Source organism: Pogona vitticeps, chromosome 3 (assembly GCF_051106095.1).
Source record: "Pogona vitticeps strain Pit_001003342236 chromosome 3, PviZW2.1, whole genome shotgun sequence".
Taxonomy (NCBI): Eukaryota; Metazoa; Chordata; class Lepidosauria; order Squamata; family Agamidae; genus Pogona; species Pogona vitticeps.
Genome location: NC_135785.1, coordinates 141,793,007 through 141,817,917, shown reverse-complemented (window position 1 = coordinate 141,817,917; position 24,911 = coordinate 141,793,007). Strand labels below are relative to the sequence as shown.

General features: G+C 39.9%; 1 protein-coding gene and 1 long non-coding RNA gene across 5 annotated transcripts in view; one reads left to right on the top strand and one right to left on the bottom strand.

Moving 5' to 3' along the window:
• The window catches only part of DACH1 (dachshund family transcription factor 1), a 514,217-nt gene extending 497,360 nt beyond the window's left edge, over positions 1–16,857 (top strand). For all 4 annotated transcript variants that reach the window (XR_013543786.1, XR_013543788.1, XM_078390759.1 and 1 more), the window contains one exon: positions 14,091–16,857. Coding sequence is in view for 2 of the 4 variants with exons in the window: in XM_078390759.1 (XP_078246885.1) it covers positions 14,091–14,128 (38 nt within the window). In the remaining 2 variants the exon portion in view is untranslated. The remainder of the gene's footprint in view (positions 1–14,090) is intronic.
• The window catches only part of LOC144588291 (uncharacterized), a 48,685-nt gene that overhangs the window by 21,393 nt on the left and 2,381 nt on the right, over positions 1–24,911 (bottom strand). The gene's annotated exons all lie outside the window — the stretch shown is intronic.

Genomic DNA, 24,911 nt, shown 5'->3' with positions numbered 1-24,911 from the left:
TTAAAGAAGAAAAAAAGTAGGATTTCCTTACTGCCGACCCATACCCCAACTTTTCTAACACTTCATGACGCCTTCTCCACTGAATAAAATATGCCATGATCACAGTGTAAAGTATCTCTGTTAAATGGATTTTTGAGGTGCTTCTTGTGCCTTGGAGAGAATCATAATACCCAGGAGTGCAAACACTGTCTAGTGTTTATACCGTACGGCAGAAAAAAAAACTGTTATATGCCTACTCCAGGGCCCTTCTTTAAAAGAATTTTTAAAGGGCTTTGACCAAGCAATAAACACTGGAAAAAGTGCCCTCTGCTATTTAGCCTGAAGTCCATCTAGGACAACCATGTCAGACTGCAATAGGCCATCTACAACCACCAGAAATTCAGATAGTATCAATCACAGTGCTTCCATCAGATCCGTCCATGAGACCAAAACCAGCTTTGGTATCAATCACTGCCATCTTTCAAACAGAAGACCAACAATAAGACAATAGATTAATATGGAATGCCACACAGCTGACTTGAGAATACTTCTGCCAAGACATTAGGAAGTGCAGTGGCGCTTGGGAGGCATGCCAGGCTTCAATCCTTGAGCATCTCTCCAGATGTCAGATTTACTATCAAAGATCTTCCCTTCAATAAACATAGCTTGTTTAGTGAGAAGACTAATGACAAGCTGAATTATAATGGCAAGCTCGATACCAGAGTCAAATGTTTAGGACTCAGCTTGCAATCGTGTACACATCTCAGTTCCAGGTAGCGCCTGTAAGCAGTCAGCTCTCCTAAGAGAATGCTGGGGCCCGGAATAGAGAGGTTCCAGAGTCCAGGGTACCCCGATTTAAGTTGAGATGAGTCCTTTTCTCAACTAGGCTGTCACACCTGCCACTCTTTTCCTAAGTCTATTCCCATTTAATAATTAACTGAGAAAACCAAAGATAAAACCATGAGTCTCAGAGTCTGCCAAGACCAGCAAAACTCAAGTAATTAATTGGACTCAGTAGCATACTTGTGGCCTAAATAAATTTAAGTAATTAAGCAGGTTGTCTGCTCAAAAGACCAAACATACATTTTTAAGTATTATTGTTTTATTAGAAAAATAAAGAATTTGAGATATTCAGTTTGTTGCAAAGCATAACATTCAAGTACATTTCCATATGCTAAGATAGTTAGAAATATAGCAAATCTCAGCTATAAAAATAAAATAAGAAAATTCTAAACCATGACATGCTACCACCGGGTGTCCCAAAAATCCGGAACAGTGATTCTGTTCCCATTTTTGGCAAACTAAGTGCAGTAACTAGCAGTAATTAATTGGTTACATAGTGTAAATACTAATGATTAATATTAATACATTCAAAATTGCATTTAATCTAGCAAAGCATTGAGGTAGAAAACATTCTAATAGCAGTAAGTCAATACATTCTTTTGGTTAACCACTCTACTTTCTGAAAAATAGAAAACAGTCATGTTAGTAAGTATCCATACAGTAATTACTCTGAGAATAAGGAAACAGTGAAACATTAACATTGTTTCAACGGTCAGTTACATGTTTTTGGATCTCTGGTTCAATTACACCCAGAGATAACATCTTTTGTATCTCTTGTTCAATCTGAACAGCATGATTACCAATACGGGCTGGACCATATAGGCTGGCTGTCACCAGTGTCTATAACATGACTAACCAAATTGGTATAGCCAGGTTTGTCTGAAAAAAACATCTTTAAATTGCTCTAAAATCTGTAAAAGCTTTTCTCTCTCTCCTGGAGTACCCGACAAAACACTATTGTCAGACCATGTAGCAGCATTCTGTAATTCAGACAACATATCAACATCTTCATGTTCAGGTTGAATACATGCAGCATGACATTGGAAAACCATTGCAGATCTGTCTCTATACAATTTCAAACTATTGACATGATGCATAACAGTTTTTCCCTGAATTAAGCATTTTGACAAAGTAATTGACATTTCCCAGTTTTTGAATGATTTTCCCTGGACCTTCCCAGACAACTTCAAGTTTAGAAGGTCTGAGTGGGTTCAGCATAAGTACCAAATCACCAAATTCTCTGTCTAGCTTTCCTGTCATGAAAGTACTTTTGCTTAGCTTGAGCTCTCAATAAGTTCTCTTTAGCCAGATCTTGCACAGCTAATAATTTCTCTTGGAGATTTCTAACAAAATCAGCAACAGGTACAGAACTACTCTGTATAACTCCTTCCCAATCAGATTTCAATAAGTCCAAAGGTCCTTGTAGATTTTTCCCAAAAACAATCTCGCTTGGAGAAAATCCCCCCAAAGAAGAATGTGATGCGCTGCGATAAGCAAACAAAGCAAAAGGCAAAAGTTCGTCCCAACTTTTCCCATATTCTTGCACCAGAGTTTGTTGACCTCTCTCAATCTGTCCATGGGATTGTGGATGATAAGATTGGCTGAAAGATAATTGGATTCCGCTTATCTCACAAATCTTCCTCATCAGTTCACTTTTGAAAGCACCGGCTTGATCACAAACTATTTGAGAAGGTATGCCAATACGTGAACACAAATCCACCACAACGTGTGCTACTGTTTGAGCAGACACGTTGCTGATACTGTAGGCCTTGATCCATCTACTTGTTTGACAGATAAATGAGATTATGTAGCGCTTCTTAGTCTTAGTAGGAACAAAAGGTCCCAATACATCCATTTGTAAACACTGGAATACTTGATTTGGAACTGCCACTGGCTGTATCTTTGCCTTTGTCTTATTAGTTTTATGGCCTGTTTTTTGGCAATAATCACAGGAACTAACAAAGTCCTTAACAGTCTTTGAAATCTCAGCTATAAAAATAAAATAAGAAAACTCTACTAGCTAGAAAGGTGGGTAAGGCTGAGCCCGCCTTTCTCTATTCTTGCTATGATCTACATCCTAGCTATAGTAATGGGAACTCCATAGTCCATTTAAAAATCCATAATCCAAGGTAAAATCCAAAAATAAAAAAGAGATTCAAAAAAGGTCTCTCTGTGTCAGCATCTCTCCATTTTCTTCTCATGCTGGAACACCCTCCTTCTTCACTCTCCACTGACGTTAACCAATCAGGACGAAGGACTGCTCATCTCTCTCCACCTCCTTTTCTCATGGGACTGCAGGTGTTGTTGACATTCTTCCTTGATGTTATGTCTTTGGTCCTTATTGTCTCTGGCCAAGGCTGCTACATGGAAAATTTCAACTAGCTCTAAGAAAAAATCAGCTTCTCGAAGCATCTAGTTCATGACACATAGACTAGGATTGATTCCTTCTACACAATTCCATGATTACAAATCCCATTTAGAATATTACATTTTAGCTTTAATAACCTAAACCCTGACACATCCAGAGGGTGTGGGAATGTTTTCTTGTAGGCCTGAAGAGAACATTCCTAGATAAGAAGACTAGGCATTTGTTATGGCGGAGCTACAGATGTGCTAAGGACAACAACACCTACAGTATTCCCATGAGAAGAGAAGAAAGAAGATAAGGAGGAACTGTTTACCTGATCTCGTGCCTTGAGTGGATGACAGTGTGAGAGACGAAGAAGAAGGGGGATCCCAACGAAGCTTGAAAAAGGAACTTTTACTATGGACAATATTCATTCGTTCATTCATTCATTCTTCTTCTTTCCTTTGGATTACCTCGTTCTACCTTTTGGACTATTTTTCTAATGTAGTTGTTCTAGGTCTTTTTGCCTGCTGCGCAGTGCAGGTAAAGGACTGATAGAGATGTAGGGAGACTAGGGAGAAAGGGGGGCTTTATGCCTCTTGCCCACCCTAATAGAGCTTTTTAGAGATTTTTAAAGATTTTTAGTGTTTTTTGTATTTGAAGAGAAATATTGCTTTATTTCTATTTTGTATCAAGCCTTGAAAATGATAATATGCTTGCTTATGCATTAAACTGACTTTATTTTGTAAATCTTTATATCTTTTTTAATAAAATAATAATTATAAAAATCAATTGGCCTCTTGAACAGTATAGCTGTCTTAGTATTACCCTGAGGGGGAAATTAGGCCACATTTACGCTAATGAGTCCTACCCTGTTGAGCAAAGTAAGTCTACATAGCTCATGTGTTTTTCTTTTTTGGAATTTTCTAAAGTTGCTGAAGTATCTTTTTAGGGCAGACTTGTAAGCAGAAGTTTTGGGGCAGCCCTTGGCTGAGGTTATCAGGACTCGACCCAGCTAAATGAGGGAGCACAGGCTTCTAATTACTCTCTGTCTGAATGGTCAAGCATCTCTTAGGAGAGCTGATCGCTCACATCAAGACTTATACACCACAGCAGTATTCTTAGACCCCATCTCTTGCCAGTCATCCTCCAAATCATCTTCCATGACACAGCATGATTGTATAGGCATACAATCAAGGCAGATGCAGATCACTCACTAAGAAGCTCTTATCTATATCCAAGAACCATTTTGACACTTCCCCTTCCCCACACTACCACCCACTACATCTTACGCAGGCCACCTCACTGACTGCTACCTTCACTGGTGAGCAATAATAGCAGACTCTTTACTAACCATTGTGAGGGTGTGGTATGCCATAGAAACCTACACCTTCCCACCATAAAGTATCATCAAACCTACATCACCTTTGCCACTTCTGACCTCTGCAGAGATCACCTCTGTCCTAGCAAAAGGCACCATAGAATTGGTTCCTGTCCAGCCAGACACCAAGAGGATTTTACTCAAGGTATTTTACTGTCCCCAGAAAGGATGCTGTGTTGTGCTCTACCTTAGACCTCCAACATATCCACACCTTTGCCACCACCAAATACGTGTTTTCTCACAGATTTCAAAGACAAATATTTCCATATGAACATCCATTTCACATTAAGAATATATGCCTTTTAGATTACATTGCTCCAGGTCATGCTCTCTACAGCCCCATGAGTGCTTACAAATTTTATGACAGTGGTGGTGACCTTTCTCCATATGCAGGTTCTAACAATCTACTCACTTCCAGACAAACACTTATTTATGAACTAAAGTTCTCCCTGGACCACTTTTGTCATCCCAGCCTCAGGATTAACACAACAATATCCTCCCTAATCCAAAATCAGGTCATTGGCTTCTTTGTCATCTGCCTATACTCTCCAGCTGCATGGTTGTCCATACTGCCATCAGAGCCAGAACTACACAGGAAAAAGTGCACTACCTTCTCTGGACCGCCAGACATCCCCTCCACAAAATACAAGTGATTATAGAGCTCATGGTTTCCACCATAATTGTCATCTCACAGGCCTGACTTCACATGAACATTTTTTGCTGTTGTTCTTTGTGGAATTCTGACATCTCTTTGGGGGTTCCCAGACTGTCACGTCTCTTCCCCTGCCAATACAAACTGCCCTGAGATGGTGGGCCTTGTCGAACCACTTTCAAGTGAGAGCTTTTTTCTCCAACCTTGCTCGTCCATTATTCATGCAATGGAAGTGCCATACACAAGTTGTGGAGTGAATTACAAAGTCATGAAATCCACACCCGATGTTCAGTTACCACCACATAAATGTGCCTGAGTTCTGGCAGTTTTAACAGCTATCACAACCTTCCAAAAGATTATTTCTAATCAGATGGTACAAGTCATGATTGACAATACCACTGTGGTCCATTGTATCAATGAACAAGGAGGGATCTGTTCAGCCACTCTCACTCACCTGGCAATAACCTTCTAGATACTTTGCCTTCACTTTAAAATCTGGCCAATTGTCATTCATATACCACAAATGGACATACAAGCAGATGCACTCAGCAGTTGCTGCATAACATCTCACAAATGTATGCTATACCCATGATAATTTTCCCAAGTGGGGGACTCTTATATTTTATTTTTTATTTATTTATTTATTTATTCGATTTTTACCCCGCCCCTCTAGACAACCTCTACAACGTCTATTCACCTCTTTGCATCTCCCCACAGAACTCAGTCCAGTTTTTTCTGCTCTAGGACACATCCATCCAGGATGTCAAAAAGGGACACCTTCCACACAAGTTCTTCTATACATTTTATTCTTTCCTTTAATTTCCAAAGTACTTACCAGGTTCAGACAGGGCAACATAAATTGTATCCTCATAACACCACAGCCATCATTCTTACCACTTCTTGTCCCCACCAACCATCAATATATCTGATTACTACTGCTACTGGATCTCCTAACTTTAACCAATAATAAGATCTGATGTTTAGAGCCATGGACTTGGTGCCACACAGCATGGCAAACCTTCAGAGACCTCTCAACTTCAGTTCAAGATGTCCTGGAGGTCTTGCAGAAACCTAATAATCAATCCAATATTGCCCTTATCCAAGAAATGACAGTCATTCCAGGCCCCTCTCTGAGGGTAGACACACAAGCAAGACCAAAATCTCTCTACAACCCATTTTTTACTTCCTCCTAGGTCTAAGGGAGAGGGATTGACCATGCCCTCTATCAATGTCTGTTTTGTAACAATAGTAGTCTACCCCTTTTATTATAATCCACTTATTGTGGTTTACCTACCATCATGTAAAACAGTGCTTAAAGGTCTTTCCCACCATCAACACCAATCACACCACTATGAGCCTCTCAGGAGTTAGATCGAATCTACTTTCCATACCATTTTAATCACTGGAACCACTGCCTTCCATCTGGTGTCTGTGAAGTTTGCCTTCCTGGTTGCCATAACCTCAGCACAAGAAGGGTCAGGATTGAGCCCCCCCCCCTTTAATGTTTCACAGAAATAAAGCTATACTGCAACCAGACTTTTCCTTACATCTCAAGGTGGTAGCTGCCTTCCACATCCTGTAGAATATAATCCTGCCAGCTTTCTACCCTAACCCATCTACATCATCAGAATTATCCCTTCATACACTTGATGCCTGTAGAGCATTATCTTTCTATGTCCTTCTCATGGCCTCTTTTCAACATACAGCCTCTTTGTCTGTTGTTATCAGACACACAAGGCACCCAGTACCCTCTCTTTCAAAGATTCTCCAAATAGGTCTCCACCATAGCCATATGCTATCAACTTGCTCACTTGGCCAGCCCATGAGTACTGCAAGCATATTCCACCAGAGCAAGAGCCAACTCCACTACTTTTTAATGAAATATTCTACTACCAGATATATATGAAGCAGCCTTCTGAGCTCAGCCATCCAACTTTGTTATGCATTAAAGAATAGACGGCAGGGCACAGCAGGATGCAAGTTCTGGCAGAGCTGTCCTTAATGACATCCTTCCTCCAAGATAAGCTTGCTAGTCTCTCATGTGTGAGTCCACAGAAACCACAAAGAAGAAGGGCAGGTTGCTTACTTGTAACAGCACTTCTTTGTCATCTGTGCAATCACACAGTCCACTCTCCTCCCTTCTTGGATGTCTGCATATTTCTTAGCAAACATAGAACTGAAAGACCAGAAGCACCACTACATGCATGTGCAGTGGATTGGGTAGGACCCCCGCCAAAACTTAGCTTTGGAAGGTTCTGGAAAATGCTGCACAAGTGCAGATGCTCCACATGTGTGTGAGTGCACAGATAACCACTTGAAAAAACACAGTTACAGATAAGCAACCTGTCCTGCTCAGTGTATCAGCATAATGTTGGTGATGTGGTAAATAAAACCTCCTTTGTCTGCATCATAAATATCTTAAGTGAGATATAAGAAAGCAGGGAGAAAATTATTCTGTCCCTAATTAGATTACTTCCTTGTTAGTGCTTTTGATAAGGGCTGCAGTTTGTCAAAGATCCCTCCCATCTGTTGCGAGATACTTGCTATTATTTGGATTTCCTGATGCTATTTTATCAAACATTGCATGAATCATCTCCCATTTGTTTGCCTTTGTCTCCAACTTTACTGTTTTTTGTTCCTTTTCCTTCAATTATTAAAACATTGCATTGAATGGAAGCTTAGGATTACACTGCAAGTCATATTTGCCCTTTCTTATTAAAACAAATAAACCCACCACTTATGTAATTTAAATGTGCTTGAGTTATGGATCAGAAATTATTTTATCAACATTGGGTTGAAGAGGTTGTGTGCATTTGGGCGCGCACACACAGCTGTTCTTTGAAAAATGGCAAACCTCATTAGGTTACAGGAGCCTACAAAATAGCTGCCACCTTTTAAATCATGTTTCATCCTAAGTGGAAGTGTGAATGATTGTACCCTTTAACCTGTGTGGGCAGGCTTCTTTTTATTCAAGCATTGCTGGATAGCTAAGTAGTTTAGGCATCTGTCCACAAAGACAGAGTGAGGGATTTCAGTTACCTACTGTGCCTCCTTGACAGGGGATAGAGTTAATGATCCATAGGGTCCCTTCCAGCTCTGTAGTTCTAAGGTGGTGGTGGTGGTGGTGGTGGTGGTGGTGGTGGTGGTGGTTGTTGTTGTTATTATTATTGTTGTTGTTGTTGTTATTGTTATTGTTGTTGTTGTTGTTGTTGTTGTTGTTGTTATTATTATTATTATTATTATTATTATTATTATTATTATTATTATTATTATTATTATTATTATTTGTTTGTTCCACTTTATTTTTTCTATATATTATCTTGTCTTTTATCAGTCCAGTCAAGAGGGGCGGGTAAACATACATGGAAAGAAACATCCTTCTCTGCATGTATGCTTAGCATGTAGAAGTAGAGATGTCATTGTGTATGCAGCTCCCTCTCTTATCCACAGCTGTGTACACACAGGCAACATCAAGACTCTGAATCTATCACACAGATGGGCAGCCCATGGTATGTACAGTATGTCTAGGAACCCAGTGAGTTAGCTGCCATCAGCATATTAAGCAATTCTTTTCTCCAATGAAGCCCTCCCTACCCTTCTCTACTAAGCAGAATGACCAGTTCTATTATCCCCCCTCTTCTAAAGCAGAAAAATAGCTGCCAGTGTTCCATGGAAATCTGTGACAGAGCCAGTGACTAACACCAAGACATCCTTTGGTCTGCACCAGTATCCTATGGTGCAGAAGGATACTCCTGCACAGCTTCTCTGGGCTGGTGGTGAGGTTGAACAGCATCAATGAGTTAGAGAGGAGGCTTTACTTTCATCCGTGTGTCAGCAGTGCTACTCCATATCACTGCAATTAGGGTCAATGCAACATCTTATTGTATGCATCTCTAATTATCTGCAGTACGATGAGAGGACATATGTGGAGGGGTCATATGAGCATTCACATGCATGGGTATGTAGACACTAGTGCCTACATTACTCCTTGTGTGGCTCTTGACCACCTTGAAATGGTCCACCCTGTGCTTTTAGTTTGAAATAGGAGTACCAATGTTCCAGTACTTCCTGGATGGTAGAATTTGAAATCCCTGAAAACATTTCCTTCTTCAGTTTCCCTTTGTTGTGGAAAGAACTGTTTCTTTCTAAACATTGTGGCAGTTCCTTTTTACTTTCCATGCATAAAGCTCAGAGGGAACAAAGAAATTCTTTTAGAAAAGAATGTGAGCGTATGGACTCAATAAGCAGCAAGAAGATAGTCCACTTAGTGGGAAAAGTTTGGAAGGATCTTTCACAAGGAGAAGAATGGATGGTGGTCCCTTTTTAAAGAAATGGGTTTTAGAAAAGAGTCAGGATAAGAGAATGACATAAAGGAAATCTGCTATGTAGCAGCGCCCATTGGATCCATTGCTAAGAGAAACACATGAGTTTTCAAGGAGAGAGAAAAAACTTTTTTCTGCACTGAAAGAAACAGGTACATTAAAGAAAAAAGGGGGAAAGGTATCCTACATGAAATAATTTCAGTACTGTCAGTGTGAGACATTGTCTGTCCATCTACTGATGAAAGGAATTGCCATGCTTGTGGTTTTGTTAAAATTAAAGGTGTTGGTTCAAAAACAAACAAAGCTGATATACAAGAAGCTGCACATGTGGGCTGCTGCATGCATACTTGGGACAGAGCCTCAGTCTTCCAAATCTATTATTATAAGCACTGGCTGTGATTCAGCAAAAGGTAAGATCTCACTGCTCAGCTGGTTGATAGGATAGGGGTGCACGGGACACCTTGTCAGCAGTTAATTGGTAAGATTGTGGTATTTATTGCTGGGAGATCATTGATGTTTGTAGTTCCTCTTTTAATCAGTCACCTCATTGGGAGAAAGGCGGCTTACAAATGACACAAAATAAATGAGAGATACATATGTAAGACAACATGGATAAGAAGTAAGGGTGTTAAATATGCAAAAATGTTAATCCATAAGTTCTTCTGCCTTTTTGAAATATCTTAAAATTCTGTATGAACATTAAGTCTGCTCTCAGACTGATGGACAATATTGTGTATAATAGTGACAGGTCTGCAGCTAATGGCTAGTATCGAGGTGGCAGAATCCATAGCGCTAATGGGCCACTGTGCATGCAGTTCTGACTTTAGAGGAGCTGTATGAACCCATATCCAACTAGAAGCCCCATGTGCAGTGCTATACAGTGTAAGAATTGGATGACTGGAAGCTTTAATTCAGCCAGTTCTGACTAGGATGATAACCCTGTGTCTTGAAAGCACCCCTTTGAATTACAAAGATGTTGTCACATAACTGAATCCTTCTCCACTGAAAAAATATGACATATTACCAGAAAATCAGCATGAAGAATAGAGATGTACCATTTGGATTTTCTGAATTTCATCTCCCAGAATTTTCCAAACATTTCTTGAGGAGAATTCTGCGAGTTCAAAGCCATAAACTTACACCTTCCAACACCTATCTTTTGCTCACTGGTGCAGGGCCTAGTTGTCAGAGGCTGCATGGCATTCCAGGCCTTCGTTTTCTTCTGCAATGCTTCCTAGGAGGAAGCTCCTACAGTGATAATCCTGGCACCTCCCAAAGAACCACAAGGAAGCATAGTGGCAGGAAATGAAGGCCCTAGAAGGTCATACAGCCTGTGACCTGTTCCAGGAGAGTGAACTATGGGTGTCTGAAGGTGTGGGTTTGTGGGCTGGAACTCTCAAGATTCTGCCTGGAGATCCTTGGAGAATTCTGGAAAATTGAGTCCATAAATTCCAAATGGTGTATGTCTACTATCTAGTCTGACTCCCACATATTAGGTATAGTAAGAAAAAGAATATGCAAGGATTCACTTTAAACTTGCACTGCTCACACACACAGAGACAGATGTGCCATTAGAAATTATCACTGGCATGTAAACGGAAGTAATGATATATCTCCGTATAGTGTAGAAAGCTGTGATAGATTGGCTTGTTTGCCTGCTGAATCTGCACTCAAATGTTTACTCCTAAGAGGTAACTTAACTTTTTGCTCTTCTTGGTTGCAGTTCTTTCTCTTTAAACTAGGCATGAATTGAACAAGCATTCAACTAGCTTCTTCACCAGTTTTTTGATAGACCTCCAAGTAAATGGTGGTCATCTGTAGAGTACATATCCACCCTACAACTGAAGTTTTTATACATTCAGTTCATCTGGTAAAACATTACTCTATGATGCCCCATCTTTTTCGGAAGTGAAATCTGTTAGGCCTTAAAGCAACGTCTTCTCAGTAGTGATGCCTTTGTTATAGATGAATCCTGCTAGACTTCTTGCCATATAATATTTCTCCCACAGTGTTTATATTTATGAAGATTTTAAATTAAATATCTGATCTCTTGTTTCTGCTAGGGTCTGGTCTATATATCACCTTGGGAAAACATGGTATGTAAGGGGTGAAAACAGAACGAATGCCCAACTGCGCATGTCACTGAGATAGCTCTTAATTGCTCCTTCTGTCATTGGATTCCATAATTTTATTGGCTGAACAATGGTTGCTTTCTCTGGAGAGGCCTCTCTGAATTTAAAAAAGGAGCCTAGTGTATTGAGCATAAATCAGATGGCATACTTCTCCATCTCTGTTTTTTTGTCTGAGGATAGAACACAGCAGACGAGTCCTTGTTTTTTGCTTGTTTCCTGCTTGCAAATAAAGGTAACATTCTGCAAGACAAAACACACTGTGCCGTCTTAAAGATGAATTTGTTAAGGCATCATGGTTCCATTCTTCTAGCAAACAATTCTTTATAGTTCTTTTTCTTTATCACATTTAAAGGTCAATGTGTAAAGTTGACAGTTCTTCAGTTTATAAGAGAAAGCAAAATTCTGCAGCTCAGTAGTATCCCTAGTAAAGTATTTATCCCAGATTCTTTATCCACATTTACAAATGGACATGATTTGTTTCATTATAAGGAGAAATGGAGGAAAGATTCTTCTAAGTGCTGTCATAGGGGCTGCAATATTATTTTCTGTAACTACACGATTGTAATCTGTGTTGGTTTCCAGCCTGTTCTTTAGCACTTTTAACATTTTTGTTTTAATGTCATCTTGGCTTAGTGCTGCACTGCCTTAGTGTTTTATTGGATTAGTTTTTTTGTATTTTTTTAACATAGTACTTATTTAGAACTTCATTGTTTTGGCACTTTGCTACTGCTTTCTTTTACTGTTTTTGGTATCTGATACTATTTATATATTTTAATCTGCTTTGTTATTTTGTTAATCAGACAGCACTATTCTTATTATGTGTCTTAGGCAGGGAGATCATTGAGAGTGGAGAGGTGATGTACTCTTCTCTTAGTCATGAGCAGAGGAACACATGGCTATGGCCCTGGATAAGCTTGTTGAAAGAAAATAAGTCATCTGCCCCTCTTCTCTTAATTGGGAAATTTTGAGCCTCCTCCCTCTTGGATTTGTAATGTTGCTTTTGAATGCTTGAATGGCTGAGCATATCACATCGACTGTCCAAAATGTAGTTGTGGCTCGCAGGGTCAACCTGTTTATTTGACGGCAAATAAACTGAACTGACAAGGCAGCAGCTCTGTGGGTATAGGTCCCAGATTTGGGAAGAGGTCAAATTGGTCACTGCAGAGGCCAATTCAAGGCACTGGCAAGTTAACACTTAATCACTTAATATTGAATATTTGAAAGACGACCTGCTCCCATAATGAACAAAACAGATTAGTAATTCTTTCACCCTCTTCTGTCCATTAAAAAGTGCAGGTAACAGAAAAAAGGCTGGTCTCTCCAGTGGTGCCTCTCCTATTAAGCACCCTGACAAATGAGACATGTCTGGCACCAATATTTATCCCCTTTGGTGCTAGAGTAAAACCTACATATATGCCATTCTGATGTCGAAATTTTAGGTATATAAATAAGTTTTTGGATGGAAGTGCAGTTTGTAAATTCTTAAAATAGAATAAATGAATAAAGTATGTGGCATGTTAAACAGAATATGCAAAGGCCAACCGTTGGTGAGCAAAGCAACAGCCAGAACCTGCATGTTCAGAGGATAAGAATTTATTTATTTATTTATTTATTTATTTATTTATGTATTTATTTATTTATTTATTTATTTATTTATTTATTTATTTATTTATTTTATATCCCACCTATCTGGTCGGGTCAGGACCACTCTAGGCGGCTAACAATCATAAAAATACAATGAAAATTTATAAACAGTTTAAATAATAAAAGCAATACACAGAGTGAAAAACAATAAAATGAGTAAAAAAGAAGAGGAAAGGTGTCAGGAATTATTTGATGGGAAGGCCTGCCGAAACATCCATGTCTTTAATTTAATTTAATTTAATTTAATGAAGAGATGAATGCCTGAGGAATACCCTGAGAAGGGCGAGAAAGAAAGGAAAAGACAGTCTTGCCTGGGTTTTCTCCTTCTTTCACCTTAATCATAGTTCTTGACCAGCTGTTCTGTCGCTGGATGGTGACCCTCATCTCTGCTGAACAGGAGAACAACTTAGTGAATGGAAGTAACTCTGTATGGGTGCTACAATTGTTCTTGCCATCATGACCAAAAAATGTTCCTTAGCAAGTTAACATTTCCCACCAATTAAAAAAATGCGTATCCACACAGGTCCCTGTAGACATCTTTGGTTCATAACAGTGATAGGAGTGCAACTTCCTTTAAAATATTTTAGTCGCTCAGGAAGTATTGTAGCACTTGAGCCATAGAAGATTGAGGTAGCCTTGCTAGATTTCAGATTGTTAATTGGAAATGTACTATCATTACTAAGGGAAATATGCTTTCATCACTTTTATCTTTTAGAGGGGAGTTATCTTCAATATTAATACAGGAAAGGTTTTTTTTCCCCAACTGTTTTTCTTACCTTTTGTATTTCAGATGGAAGACTTTATTTGAAAACTTCTGTCATGTACTGAACCTGGTCAGCTGAAGAAATATGTGCTACAGTTCAAAGAACTCTGCAGGAAAGACATTCACCATATTGGAAGTTCTGCAAAAACAAAGGTGCTTTCCAGTCAACTTGGGCCACTTCATGTATTTGTACAAAGGTTCTGAGCTTTCTGCAAGAGCGTCCTCCACCCTAGGGTTCCTCCCTGTGTTGCAGAGAATGGTTCTACCACTTATGTAGCACTCCTCTTAACAGCCAGCAAGTGAGAATTGTGCTGTTGGACACTTCTTTGTACAGACCAGCCAGAGAAAGACCTTCCATTCCCTTTTCAAAGGAATGAAAACTGTGTCCTCCTCTGATTTTGTGAGCACATCAAGCAAACCTTCCACAGTGTCCACTTCTGTACTGAATGACTAGAATATCATATATAAACCAGCGAGACAGTAGAGAAGTTCAGATTTCTAAAAGAGGCCTAAGAAGATTCCTTAAAGAACACATACAAAACGAGAGAGAATAGGAGTAGACAATTCAAAAAGCCAGTGTTTTTCCCCAGATACTAAAGAATTCTTGTTTCCCTTAAAGACATATTTTTCCAGATATGAAGAAGCCAATGGTACATTAAGGAAGTCAAAACAAATTTATGTTGGGGAAAAATAAGTACAGAATTTAAACAAATGACATTACTGTCTTCAGTAGTCTCTTTCTTGGAATAAATACAATTAACCATCTCATATAATTTCTCATTCTAAACTGACAGTAGTTTGGGAAGGGGAGTGATGAGACAATGTTGCTTCTTACTGAACCTGTTAGTCAGATGTACAGTATATAACCGCAAACCACACACAGAAGGTATTATGTATGCAGTAGAATACTAGCTTTTAGGAAAACAACAATTTTAGATAATATGTTTTGTCACCCTGTTGGTCCAAATGACACCTTTCTAATTTTAAAGCATGCAGGCATGTAAATATTTGTCCTGAAGTCACAGTATTAATGAACAGGATCTTACGCATTTGGGGATGACAGCCACTTTTATTTGTATATTGGTCAGTGCTGTGAAACAGCACTTTTAAGAGTGGATTGTGGCTCACAAGCAAGTCAACCCGCCAGAAATATTTTTATATGTTAATGTCATATTACTTCAACGTTGCTGAAGAGGGGGGAAAAACCCTGAAGGCTAAACAGACACTTGATGTATCAGTCCAATACCATGTAGATCTGAGTGATAAAGTTGAAGTCTTTTGTCCTTCCAACCTGCCTTGTCTTATGCAAGGCTGGTTTTGTGTTATTTTTGCTGTCTTTATAAATGCTATGATATCTGTTCTCCACTTTTGTGCTCATAACCGGAAGCAAGCTGCAACACAGTGCTTATTACATTTCCAATTCTCTTCTTTGCCGTGCATATTTCTCCAGGTAACCCATTTAAAGACTACTTTGAAGATAAACATTATCATATATGATTATGCTTCCTTCACAGGTAATGTTTTATACGTTTGTGATATGCATTGTTGTATGGAAATATAATCAGACCTGTAAACCCTAAACATCTTCCACCTTTAGTAATTCTGATGGTCAAAATAATATCTGTGTCCAAATTGAAATAATTCTATTTTTAAAAGTCAAGATCTCAGTGTTCACATTCCGCGTCCCCAATCACAGTATTTCAGAGTTGAATTTATTCATGGCTTCATTTTGGCCCACCATGATTTTAAATCTAGAAATGTGTTTAAAAGTTTCATCTCACAGAATTAAAAAAAGAAACTTTAGGAACTAATTTATCATTGAGAAATTATTCCCTGAAACTTTGTAGCAGACTTCTTCTTCTTCTTCTTCTTCTTCTTCTTCTTCTTCTTCTTCTTCTTCTTCTTCTTCTTCTTCTTCTTCTTCTTCTTCTTCTTCTTCTTCTTCTTCTTCTTCTTCTTCTTCTTGAAATGTGCTAAATGCTCCAGAAAATCCATATTCCTTTTCAGTGCAGTCTTTAATGGGTTAACAGCTGTCATTAGATGAACTTTGTGGCAAACTGCTAAATTATTTAAATGAGAGGAGAATTTTTAAAAATTAAAATTGAACTAAAATGAAATCTACAGTAGTATCTACCATTGCTCTTGCTCCTTGCAGAGAATCACCTGTAAGTATGTTAATCGTTTTTACAGTGTATACTTTCCATACTCTTTGGGTATGCATCTTTGTTTGGTTTGGTACATACGTAAATGGAAATGCTGAGAATAATGAGGAAAAGTATATCTTATTAAAACAAGTGTAAATATTACGTTCATGAAATGCTACCGTATGATGAATTTGGGTTTCTTTGTTCTCCTTAGTTACACAAAAAGTTTTTTCCCTCTGCCTAGATTATGAAGAAATGTGTTTATGTTATTGTTTAAATGCTTTTTGTAATCTTAAAGATATTAATGTCTAGTTGTTCTATATTATAACCACCTTTGCGCTCTATGCAAACCCTTGGAACAGAACATTCTCATCTTCATGTAGGACCTATGAAAATTGTCTATTTTTATCTATATATTTAAAGTTTTCTAAAAATGAGAAAAAAGGTTATTATGAATTTTGTTGTACAAAATCTGTACAAAAAATCTGTTTTTACATCATAATGCAAGAATTGGAAAATTTTTCTATGGTAGCCTAGTTATTTGAGCCTGGTTTCAATGTGAGAACCACGTTTACTGGTATTGTATTTAATTTTCTTTTTTTTTTCCTCCTCCTTTTCAACAATCTGCTAATAAAACTGTCTGAAATCTGCCTGTGACTTTATTTACAGTTCATCTTTATTAAATTTTGTGAAATGCGTTACATCAGAGGAATATTTACTTTCTAATGGGAGGCATCTTAAAACAACATAAGTCAGCTCTTTGCAATGCAAGGAGAACAATGCTGAATGATTTTATTTAACATGCAACTGCTCCTACCTCTAATATGAATTACTGTAGTGAAGGGGGGGGGGGGAAACATAATAAAAGTGCACTCTGTGGTTATTGTTTAACAAGCAGATTTTCCATATTTTGTTTCTTGCCAGCTAAGCAAACTGCCCCCATCTGCATGATTTATTTATGTACATTTCTCAGTTTATGAAGCTGTTATTTGTACCTTTTCCCCCTTTATATTGTGATATTCCCAAGATTCTTATTTTACAAAGCTTTGTGCTGAATAATGTAAAATGGACACATTGATGAAACAAAACATGTTATTTCCATAACTACAAGAGTGTGGACGGTTTCTTGCTGTAACCCACTTCTTTGCACTTAGAGTCTTTCCCACCCACCCACTTCATCCCCAGTTTTCTTTGACAAACCGCCTTCTTAGGTTCTCTAAGTATTTAGAAAGTTTTTAGATCTTAATGCATTTTCTCACTTAACACTTTAAGCATTAAAAAGGGATTTCAAAACAACATAGCACTACAAGTTTTAAAAAATGCTGTGTGAATGATGGATCTCATTTTCAGAAGAATCATCTCCCACTTTAAAGGGATTTCTTTTAAAACATTGTATAGTAAAATATGGCATTGTTCAAATATTTCTGTAAATGTTACTGTTTGTTTCTCTTTTGCTAGTTTGTTGTCAGAATATTGTAAGATCTCTGAAACTGAATACCTGTTTTTCAACACTCTAGTGGTGTGCTTGATAAAGAAGAACCCCATATAAGGGCATCAACAAGGCCATTTCAGAAGTTACATTTGTCCTTCATGGAGCCATTATCCATGTAAGAAAATATGTTTTTACCATAACATTTTACCATAACTCCTGCTGCATTGTATCATATAGTTAGAATGCTAACATGTGTAAAGCTGCCTTACTTTCATGACAGGTCACTTATATCTGAAAATTCAGAAGGTTAGAGTAGCTTTCTTCATTGCCCTCCCAACCCTGGAATAAAGACGAGAGACAAGAATTACGGGTTCAAACACAGGCCACATTTTATTAATCATAATCAATGTTGCCATCCTTTGGCAAAGGGGGGCCTGCTGTAGTGCAGAATCAGGTTAAATCGCAGAGGTCTCAAAGTACCCCCTAAGCAACAAACGGTCGAGTCCCCAGAACCCGGCCAGCTGCAATTTGACCACCCCCGGACCTCAAGCCAGGTTTTACTTGTTGACTGTTGATCCGGTTGTAGCCTAGCGCATCTTTCCCCCTAAGCACTGTAATCACATGGTCCACAACGCTGGGAGGTCATATGGGCTATATCTTACCTGAGTTTGCAATGGGGCTCACCAGAAAAACCTGTTATATCCGCACTACCCGCCACAGCATAGGGACTAGCCATGCTAAGTCCCATGCCCGCCATTGAGCTGATCAAGCTCAACAAGCAGGCCCCCCTTGATATCTTCAAGGAAGATATCCGAAACCAAATCGGACAGATGTGCAACATTGTTACGAAAAAACTCAGGCCTATCCAAGCGGATTCTCTGTTGACCAAACACTGATTCAAGGCTGCTGCAGATCGCTCTGCAGACCTCCTGGTTAACACTCCTGCATGCTGTGTTAACGGAGAAAAAATTCCTGGCATCCCTCCATGCCAACCGAGGGAGGATCGTCGACCACACAATAAGCATGGCTGGATATGTGGCCTTCAACCATTTCAGGCTGCGCAAAATGTCCAGAATCAATGCCTTTCCACAATACCTGGCCAAATCATTGCCACCAAGATGTATTACCAATAAATTTGGTTGAAATCGGCCAAATGCCACTGCCCGGCATAGCTGGCTCCACAGCATGCCGCACAGCCATCTCCAAACAACATGAGCTCTGTCTCCAAGGCCCAGGTCACTCCTCCAAGGGGATGCAGCCACATATTTCACTGCCCAATAAACATAACTGTGGCCCAAATTCAACATGTGCCACCGCCTCACCATCACCACAAGACCTCCAGAGATAGAACAAAACCAGGCCCCTGCCTAGACATTAGGAAGTGTCCTGATGGTTTTGTCCCCTAACCTCTGAGTATGCAATTGTGGCTTTCACAGGGCAGATGCTTTCTATATGACAATGAGCTAGTGTAAGTTGGGCACCCTTACCTAGTTGATCAGCCTTGGATCATTGAATATGAATTTGAACCGTCCCGTCAACAACTCTTAACATCCTGCCATTGCAGAGCTACTCTAGTCTTGTCAGCCTTTCCAGCAGCAACTACCTAATTCTAGGTCAACAGAATCCCGAAAAAGATCAACAAAGACGCCACTTACAAAGACGAGTCTCATACTCATTCCTACACAAAAACTCTCACTGCCTACAGATGCATTATAACAGTAGAGGTAATATGGGAGCCCTGTTGTCCTGAACTTTACTCATTTCTTAGGAACAACCTTCAATCATGTTCCTAATGCGGTAATCCGAAGAATAATCCTGATAGCCGTTAACCCTAGCATAGAACACAAATGCTGACAATCTACCCTGTATAGTTCCAGGCGCCAATCCCCTTCTATTCAAATACACGATAAATTGCTGCAGGTGATCCACTGGCACCAGCCAAACCGGCTCCAGGTTGACCAGCTTCCTAAAATCATGGAACACTGTACTCACAGCCAAGTACCCTTTCTGTGTCCTCAGTGCCAGAGCCAAGCCTATTGCTCTTTCCGCGTCTTCACGCCAATTTGCCAGACCTCTGGAGGCAGAATTTCTGCGAACATTTTGGTTCCGGGATCTAGCTCCCAGAACAGCTCGATCTGTTGGTGAGACAATGCATCAGCTAATCTATTTTCTATACCTGGTACATGTCGGGCCTGCACTAAGATATTGAGCCGCAGGGCCTGTAAAGTGAATGCCCTAACTAATGTCATGACTTGTTCTGAATGCAAAGTAAGATTGTTTGTTTGTTTGTTTGTTTGTTTGTTTATTTATTTATTTATTTATTTATATCCCGCCTATCTAGTCACTTAAGACCACTCTAGGCGGCTTACAACAAGCGTAATACAATATAATTAAAACAATTTTAAATAAGGGGAGAAACTTTGGACAAGATGGGACAAACACTAGGAGAGAGGAAAAAAGAGGGAAGATCAGGGATTGGCTGAGGGGAAGGCCTGCCGAAACATCAGTGTTTTTAATTGATTTTTAAAAATATTTTAAATATTTTATTTATTAAATTTATACCCCGCCCCTCTAGACCATGTCTACTTTATGATATAACAACTGCCTGACTGTCGCACCAAAATCACACCACAGAGTTTGACCACTCTTCTGCCCATAGCCACAGCGCCCCCACAATTGGAAAAAATTCTAGTAATGTTAAATCCTTGGTAATGCCATTCTTCTGGCCATGTAATGGCACAACATCTGCCTCTAAAATAGATTCCAAACCCCAAAGATCCGGCCGCGTCTGAATGTACCTGGAAGTCCACTTTCAGCCCTATTTTGCCTCTCCAAAAGGAAATCCCGTTGAACCCTGTCATAAACTGACTCCAAACCTGTAAATCATCCCACATACTATGTGTGACCCTAGTCCTATGGAAGGGGTGTTGCAGGCCCTTCATGGAGTTGCAAAGGCAGTGCAAAAATGCACACCCAGGTGCCACCACTCTACAAGCAAAGTTTAAGTGTCCCACAATCTCCTGGAGCTTTCTTTTCTGCAACAGTGCAGCTATCTGAATCATAAGGTCAACTAATTTGCTCTCCGGAAGCTTCTGTTGCACAATACATCTAGCTCAATGCCTAGGAAAGTAAGGGACGTGGCTGGTCCCTCCATTTTTGTCTCAGCCAGGGGTAAACGCAGCTCCTCTGCCATTAGTTGAAAGGTGTTTCAACTATAATAAAGTGAATTTACACTTTAAATAAATTTACACTTTCCTGTATTCCTTTCTCCACAAAAAAGGTAATCATGTAGATATTGGGCCATAGACTTACAGCATGCCCTACTCCTCAGCTTCCACTCTATAGATGAGTGGAAACATTCAAATGCAATGCATGACACCGAGGAGCCCATAGGTAAAGCTCTATCAACGTAAAAGCATCCCTGAAAATGAAATCCTAACAGATCAAAGTCCTGTGGGTAGACTGGCAAAATCCGGAATGCTGATTTTACATCACATTTTGCCAGCTCTGTCCCCACACCACATTTTCTCACCATGTGAACCACCTCATCAAAGGAGGTGCATCACATGGTACAAAGTTCTGAGGGATGGCATCGCTGACTGACACTCCCTCTGGATAAGACAAGTGGTGTATTAACCTAAACTCACCCTTGGCCTTTTTTGGCACTATGCCCAAGGGCAAAACCCTCAAATTCACCAAAGGAGCTGCTGCAAAGGGCCCCAATATTCTACCTTCCTTTACTTCCCTTGCAATCTTATTCTGGACAACACCTTCCATCCCATACACCGATTTGAGGTTTTGCAGAAAAAATGCCCTGCACTCACCAACCGCTGGGATCCTAAAGCCATACTTGAAGCCCTCCAAAAGTTATTGAGCATCCTCTCTGCAGGGGTAATCAGTCAACCACCCTTCTAGAACTGTCACCTTAATTGGGCTGGGTCCCCTTTTCAGGGCTACCCTCACCACTATTGGGCTTTTTGCCTCCTCCTGTGCCCTTATTCTGACGCTGTGCTCCAGCCCTGAATCATGAGGCGCTTGGGTGTTGTCCCCCACATGCTGAAAACTCGTGCCAGAAACGGCATGGTCTCCTGGTACAAGCGTCCTTGGCATTGTATTCCCAACAGAGCAGGTGTGGGTTCTGACCCATGGCGGCTTTTCTATTCAGATGGCCACTACAGTGGACCCTCAACTTACAGACGGCTCGAGTTCCAGACTTCTCTGGCCACAAAATTTAGGTTCAGCTTGCAGCCAGAGAATCGACCTACAGACCAGGAAAAAAATCAAAATGGAACAAAAATGGAACAAAAACGGCCAGTTACAGGATTAATCGATTTTCAATGCATTGTAGGTCAATGGAGACTCGACCTACAGACTTTTTGACTTGCAGCCACCGTTCCAATACAGATTAATTCCATAAGTAGAGGGTCCACTGTAGTGAACCTATCCCCAAAATTGGGTCTGGCTGGTGTCATATGTTGAAGCCAAAGACCCGGCAGGGGCTTATCCCAACAAAGATTTGGGTGAATTACGCTTCACATACGGAACGATTCAGCATAATGAAGTCACGCCTGCTCCTCAATGTCTACATATCCCTTGTATATTAAATTGAGGTATTGAAAGGGGGATTGCAGCCGCTATGGTCATTTACTAGTAATACCAACTCCAGTTTATTAGGGGCCTTTGAACATGATGCTGTCATTGAGGTGCACTCACCAAGACTGATGACTCATCTAAGTTGGGGCAGTATCAGTAGAAGACTGAGCGATGGGTCTTGCAAAAAAAAAAAATGCTGCCAACACCATGTTTGTTTGTTTGTTTATTCAACTTGTATGCCACCCGCACTCAGCAAGAGTCTCTGGGCAGCTTCCAACATCAATTAAAACAGTTCAGTAAAAAAAAACAGACACTAAAAATCAATATGGCCACATCCATTCTACAAAAGCAAAAACAAGAACAATCTAGATCCATGACTTACTAACTAAAATTAAAAAGTTAAATTAAACCCTTCAATTAAAAAACTTCTGGAACAGGAAGGTTTTAACCTTGTGCTGAAATGTCAGTAACGTCAGCACCAGTTGGATGTCATTTGGGAGGGCATTCCAAAGACCGGGGGCAGCTGCTTAAAAGCACCTCCACCTACAGGCCATCCCTCTCACCTCACTGAGGGACGGCTCTTTCAGGAGGGCCTTCTGGCTAGATCTCAGTTGCTGGGCAGGTTTGTATGGAAAATGGCGGTCCTTCAGGTATCCAGGGCCCAAGCTGTTTAGGGCTTGATATGTCAAAACAAGCACTTTGAATTGGGCCTGGGCAACAACTGGTAGCTAGTTAACCTGGCTAACCTGTTACCCGGCAATTTCAGTTATGTTCCCATAAGAGAAAGTTGACAGTCAAAATACCAGAAGTGATTTACAGTACTGTAATGACTGTTGCACATGTGATTGCTTTATTTTAGGAATCACAGAAGGGCTGTTTTCAAGACAAGAGCTGTGCAAGCAGTACTATGCATACAGAGCTTTGTGCAAATGTTTGCAGCTTTCTGAGAGACCCTGTTGTGTTGCACAACATGTGACACAGCCTTGAGCTTCCAGTACTCAACCAGTTGCACAAGTTCCATAGTGGGGTGGTCCAGTACAAGTATAACATCTGCTTAGCTCCATGCACAGATACCTATGCTATGTGATTTGTCAACAAGATACTGCCATATTTCATTGAATGAGTTTCTTCACAATAAGTAGAGAGTGTTTGCTGGAGCATTTTGGCACCCATTTTCTCAGTATGCAACCACTATTTGACAAACTGGATTGGTCTTACTAATCATTATCTTACTAAGTATTAAGTGCATTTTTACAAAGAACTTTGGGGCTAAAGAGGTCAAGTTTACCAGAAATGATACTAATAGATAATTTGGGACTAACATGTACCACCCTTTCCTCAATGCTTTCATCATCCAAATTATCTACATCTTATGACATATTTTAAATCACTGTTAGGGAAACTGGGTCTGCAGATGATCTCCAATTCCCATAACCCATGGCCAGCAAAACCTATGTCTAGGAACAATGGGAATGATACCCTAACATCTCAAGTTTTCCATCCCTTTTCAATTTTATATCAGTTTTGTTCAGTTATTTTATTACTGTTGCTTTAAAACAACCAACATTTTCCATACAATTTATCATTGTCGTTGCTAACGGGGGAGGGAGTAAATGTTATAAGAAAACAGCCAGAACCATCCATGTGCAAACAACTCTTTCTGCCCCTCCTCCTTTCTCTTTCACACTCAAATGTCCCATTCTGGTACAGCGCAAGTCTAGCTCACATTTCTCTGTGCAGTTTATTCTGAATGACAAAATGAAAGTGTACATTCGTGTATGATTTTGAACCAGGAATCAACAGATCAGGGGATTTTCCAAAACTGGGAAGGTAAGAAATATGATACAACCAACCAAACACCACAGGCTATTTTCAGCAATGAGATTTACTAACCCATATAGTTGAAGAAGAATGGCCACAATTATTCTAATAAAAAATCAAATTAATTTAGAAACATCCAGTTTTGGACATCCAGTTTTTGTTCAAAGTAGAATGAGAAGTTGCCCTTGGTGCTCACTGTCATTCAGCCCAGTCCTTGACTCAATCTTGCTTAATGCCAGAGGAGGAAGGAACAATGGGATAGACTCTGCCCTTGTTCTTTTGCTCATGATACTGATGCAACATAGCACTGTCCCAGAGGGAGGCAGCTGGAATGTGGATGCAGCAAAACAGAGTATGGCCTTAGTGTGGAGATCAGAAATGTACTCAAAGTCAAGTATAGCCTCTGAGAGCTGATTTTGATCCCCTTCCCTGCTTGGATTGGGACCAAAGAAGTGGTGGAGACAGGGCCAAAAGGAAAGAGGTGCACCATTTCTGTAGTTTTTGCCTCCCACACTTTCTCTGCTCCTGTCTGGAGGGAACCTTCACGCAAACTTATGACTGAAAAGGGAGTGAGTACAGGGCCAGGTCTGCACAGTTTGCAGAATGGGTTGATGGAAAGAATCATACATTTCCAGATTGCAGGACAGCAAGACCACTTCCAAATGCTATGCCACATTGTTATTTGCTGCCAAGTCAGAACTGCCTTATATTGTCCCTAACAGGGCTTTCAAGGTAAATCAGTTATTTAAGGAGTGGTTTTATCCGTTCTACTCCCCCAGTGAGTTTTCATGGCTGAGTGGGGATTCTAACCCTGTTCTCTAAAGTCCTAGTCTGTCACTCTATCCAGTACACCACATT